This window comes from Rhincodon typus, unplaced genomic scaffold, assembly GCF_021869965.1.
Source record: "Rhincodon typus isolate 14 unplaced genomic scaffold, sRhiTyp1.1 hic_rhity00003994, whole genome shotgun sequence".
NCBI lineage: Eukaryota > Metazoa > Chordata > Chondrichthyes > Orectolobiformes > Rhincodontidae > Rhincodon > Rhincodon typus.
In genome coordinates this window covers 3,432-8,300 of record NW_025969632.1, presented here as the reverse complement: position 1 = coordinate 8,300, position 4,869 = coordinate 3,432, and the positions used below count along the sequence as shown (strand labels likewise).

At 49.8% G+C, this 4,869-nt stretch overlaps 1 protein-coding gene across 1 annotated transcript in view; it reads left to right on the top strand.

Moving 5' to 3' along the window:
• Positions 1-4,869, top strand: part of LOC125481872 (threonine--tRNA ligase 2, cytoplasmic-like) — a gene marked incomplete at its 3' end in the record, with an annotated part of 12,468 nt that overhangs the window by 5,650 nt on the left and 1,949 nt on the right. Inside the window, exons 4-5 of the mRNA XM_048593800.1 lie at positions 225-348; positions 1,016-1,137. Of these exons, the coding sequence (XP_048449757.1) occupies positions 225-348; positions 1,016-1,137 (246 nt within the window). The remainder of the gene's footprint in view (positions 1-224; positions 349-1,015; positions 1,138-4,869) is intronic.

Here is a 4,869-nt window from a genome sequence, read left to right as displayed (position 1 = left end):
TGGGACTCGAGCCCCCTTGCCTCTCACTCTGAGTGGTGAACACTGCCCCCTTGCTGCAGCAGAGCCATAGCTCTGAAAGGGATAGGTCCTCCATAGAACTAGCGCAGGGCCAAATGGCTGTGCCGCCTGGTTTGAAGCTGCCTTGTCATGCCAGCAGGTAAAGGATTTAATTGCCCTCCCCCTCACTCTGGTATTCTTGTTCTTGTTGGGTTCGGGGTGGTCAGCTGTGGCCTGTCGGAGAGTGCCATCGTTGCCCGGGTTAACGGCGAGCTCTGGGACCTCCTGCGCCCCCTGGAGGCCGACTCGTCCGTGGAGCTCCTGGAGTTCGACAATGAGGCAGCTAAAGCGGTGAGTAAGGGGTTAAAGCAGAAACTCAAGGGGTTTAATAGTTTGTACCGTGTGGGGGTGAGGGGTTGGATGATGTTGGTGAAGGATCTGCAGTAGGGAGAGAACGGCCTGAACGTACATGCGTGTGTTTGTGTGTGTGTGTGTGTGCGAGCGAACGTGTGTGTGTGTGTGCGCGCGTGTGTGTGCGTGCGTGCGCGAGCGAGCGAACGTGTGTGTGTGCGCGCGCGAGCGCGTGCGTGTGTGTGTGTGCATGTATGTGTACATACACATGTCTGTGTATGCATGTGTAAAGGGGTAGAGTTCAAGTTGCATAGTTGTAGAGTATCAGCCCCCCTTTTTGTTTCTCTGCCATTTCTTAAAAGCTAAGTGCGTCAACAGATTAATGGTTGCTTTCTACCGATTCCCGGTCACTATGTTATAGGGAGGGTGCGATTGTGCTAGAGAGGGTGCAGAGCAGATTTACCAGGATGTTGCCTGGTCCCGGAGGGTCAGAGCTACGAGGGCCAATGGGATAGAAATGACACGGCAGCAGCGAAGGTTGTAGGGGGACGTGACTGGGCACAGGCAGCCCGATCGCTGCCCAGCGCTCTCGCTCTGGTGACCTTCCAGCATCACCCTCCCTCCCTCCTTTTCCTTATAAACACCCTCTCCTCCTCCTTTGCCACAGGTATATTGGCATTCCAGTGCCCACCTGCTTGGTGCTGCCATGGAGCATCTGTATGGGGGCTTGCTGTGCCGCGGACCCCCCACGGAATATGGCTTCTTCTATGACATCTTCATGAATGGCAGGTGAGTGCGGTTGGCTTTGGACTGGAGCAGAGTCAGCGGGCCGAAGGGTCCTCTCTCCAACCCTGCGTCGCACGCCTCTGCGGCAGATGGGGGAAGCGTGGGAACTTGTGGAGAATTTAAAGGCGGAGGGGGCTCAGCGGGGCTGCTGGGCCCAGTAATAGGACGGAGAAAGTGTGGAATGAGGCAGGGATCGAACTTCAGGCTCTGCAAGTTACCGGGGACAATGACGAGAAGGTGAACAGTCAATGCAAGGCCAAGGGTATTGGACCTGAAGGCACGCGGTACCTGAAACAATGAGGTTCCAGTTCAGATTAAAATTGGCAGGTACGATGCTCTGGGTATCACAGACACAGTTGCAATTCAATCTGGGAACTAAATATGCAAGGATACAGGTCCTGTCAAAGGCATAGGCAGAGGTGGCAGGGTTGGCTTGTAAGAAATGAAATTAAATCGATAGCAAAACGTGATATAGAGTCGAAAGGTTTAGAAACTGCAGGGGTAGATTCGAGGAACCAACATTGTTGGTATAGTGGACAGTAAAAAAGGTTATCTAACGTTACAAAGAGATCTTGCCTTTATTGGTCAGTGCATTGAGTACAGGAGTTGGGAGGCTCATGTTGCAGCTGTACAGGACATTGGTTAGGCCACTTTTGGAATACTGCGTTAAATTCTGGTCTCCCTGCTATAGGAAGGATGGTGTGAAATTTGAAAGGGTTTCGAAAAGATTTATAAGGATGTTGCCTGAGTTGGAGGGTTTGAGCGACAGGGAGAGGCTGGGGCTATTTTCCCTGGAGCGTCGGAGGCTGAGGGGTGACCTTATATGAGTTTATAAAATTATGAGGGGCGTGGATAAGGTTAATGGTAGCTTTCTGTTCCCTAGGATGGGGGATTTCAAGCCAAGGGGCGCAAATTTTTAACGTTGGGGGAGAGAGATTTAAAAAAGACATGAGGGGAAAATTTTTTTACACAGAAGGTGGTTTGCGTGTGGAACAAAAGTGGTGGGTGTGGGTACAGTTACAACGTTTAAAAGACATTTGAAATAAGTACATGAACAGGAAAGGTTTGGAGGGATATGGGCCAGGAGCAGGCAGGTGGGACTAGTTTAGTTTGGGATTATGTTCGATATGGACTGGTTGGGCCGAAGGGTCTGTTTCCATGCTGTATGTCTCTATGCAAGCGGACTGGGAAAATCCGCTTGGTAATGGATTCGAGACGAGCAGTTTGTGGAATGGCTGAGAGATTTTATTTTGGAGCATCTTGTGGCAGAGCCCACAAGGGTTCTGGATTTGGTGATGTGTAATGATGCAGGCTTGATTAGTCAGCTTAAGGTGAAGGAACCTGTAGGGGGGGCCGTGTCTATGATATGATGGAATTCACTTTGCAGTTTAAGATGGAGAAGCTGGAATCAAATGTAATGGTGTTACAATTGAGGAAAGGTAACTTCAAAGGCATGAAGTAGGAGCTGGTCAGAGTTGATTGGAAGGGAAGCCTGGCAGGTAAAATGATGGCGCAGCAATGGCAGGAGTTTTTGGGGGCACAGCACATCTTCATCCTAATGAAGAAAAAATGTACCAAGGAGAGGATGAGGCAACCATGGCTGATGAGGGAAGTCAAGGACAGTGAAATAAAAGACATGCAATTGGTGAAAATTAGTGGGAAGCCAGAGGATTGGGAATCATTTAAAAACTAGTAGAGGATAACTAAAAAAGCAGTAAGGTGGGAGGGAGAGGATGAAATATGAGGGTAAGCTAGCTAGTGATATAAAAGAAGATTGCAAGAGTTTTGCTTTTAGATATATAAAAGGGAAGAGAGAGGCATTGGACAATGGACCACTGGAAAATGAGGCTGGAGAAGTGCTAATGAGGAACAAAGAAATGGCAGAGGAACTGAATTGGTATTTTGCATCACAGTGGAAGACACCAGCAGCAAACCAGAACTTGGAGAGAGTCAGGGGGGCAGGAGGTGAGTGTAGTGGCCATCACTAAAGAGAAGGTGTTGGGGAAGCTGAAGATGGATAAATCACCTGGAACCAGAGAGATTAAACCCCAGGGTTCTGAAGGAGATTGTGGAGGTGTTGGTAGTGATCTTTCAGGAATCTCTGGAGTCAGGGAGGGTCCCAGAGGTCTGGAAAACGGAGAAAGTCACACCCTGGTTTGAGGGAGGCAGAAGACGAGAAACTGTTATAGGCCGAGGTTACCCTGACCTCAGCTGTTGGTGAGATTTTAGAGTCCATTAGAGCACTTGCAAGTGCACAGTAAAATAGGGCAGAGTCAGTGCAGCTTCATTAAAGGAGGTTATGCCTGACAAACCTGTTAGAATTCTGTGAGGAGGTAACAAGCAAGTTAGACAAGGGAGAGCCAGTGGACATGATCTATTTGGATTTCCAAAAGGTTTTTGACAAAGTGCTGCAAAGGAGGCTGCTGGATAAGGTAAGAACCCATGGTGTTAGGGGCAAGGTACTGGACACAGATAGAGGATTGGATGTCTGGCAGAAGGCAGGGAGTACGGTTAAAGTGGTCTATTTCAGGATAGTAGCCTGTGACGAGTGGAATTCTGCATGGATAAGTCTTGGGATCACATTATACGCTAATGATCTGGACAAAGGAACTGAGGGCAACATTGCCAAGTTTGCAGGCAACACAAAGCTAGGTGGAGGGACAGGCAGGGTTGAGGAAGCAGGGAGGCTGCAGAAGGACTTGGACAGGCTGGGAGGGTGGGCAGTGAAGGGGCAGATGAAATACAATGAGGGAAAGAGGTTACGCACTCTGATAGGAAGAATAGAGGCTTGGACTATTTTCTAAATGGGGAAAAGGCTTCGGAAATCTGAAGCACAAAGGGACTTGGGCGTCCTGGTTCAGGAATCTCTTAAGGTTAACATGCAGGCTCAGTCGGTGGTTAGGAAGCCAAATGCAATGTCGACACTCATTTAGAGAGAGTTAGAGGAACAGGGATGTACTGCTGGGACTGTGTAAGGATCTGGTCTAGATCACGTTTGGAATATTACGAACGGTTTTGGGCCCCGTTTCTAAGGAAGGATGTGCTGGCCTTGGAGGGGGTGCAGAAGAGGTTTACAAGAATGATCCTGGGGATGAAGAGCTTATCATATGAGGAGTGGTTGAGGACTCTTGGTCTGGCTTGATGGGAGTTTAGAAGGGTGGGGAGGGGCAGACCTGATTGAAACTTACAGAATACTGGGACGCCTGGATAGACTGGATGTGGAGATGTTTCCACGAGTGGGAGAGACTGGGACCTGAGCAGACCGCCTCAGAGTGAGGGGACGACCCTTTCGAACTGAGATGAGGAGGAATTTCTTCAGGCAGAGCGTGGAGAATCTGTGGGTCTTATTGCTGCAGAGGGCTGTGGAGGGCAAGTCATTGAGTGTCTTCAATACAGTCAAAGAGACTCTTGATTGGTAAAGGGGGTCAAGGGTTTTGGAGAGAGTGGGGTCAAGAAACATATCAGCCATGATCAAATGTTGGAGCGGACTTGTTGGGCCGAATGGCCTGCTTCTGGCCCTGTATCTAATGGAGACGGATAAAATGATGAAGTGGGGAGAGAGGATAGACACCTCCTCCGTCCCTCCCAACCCCTCCCTGGTGGAGGGATCGATGACGGGTGGGGTGTTCGGGAGGAGGTGGGAATGAGTTGGGGAGGAGGCACAGGTTTAAAGTAAGGGGCAGGAGGGTTTGGAGATGTTTTCAGCCAGTTTGGGGGGTGGGGTGGAGGGGGGGG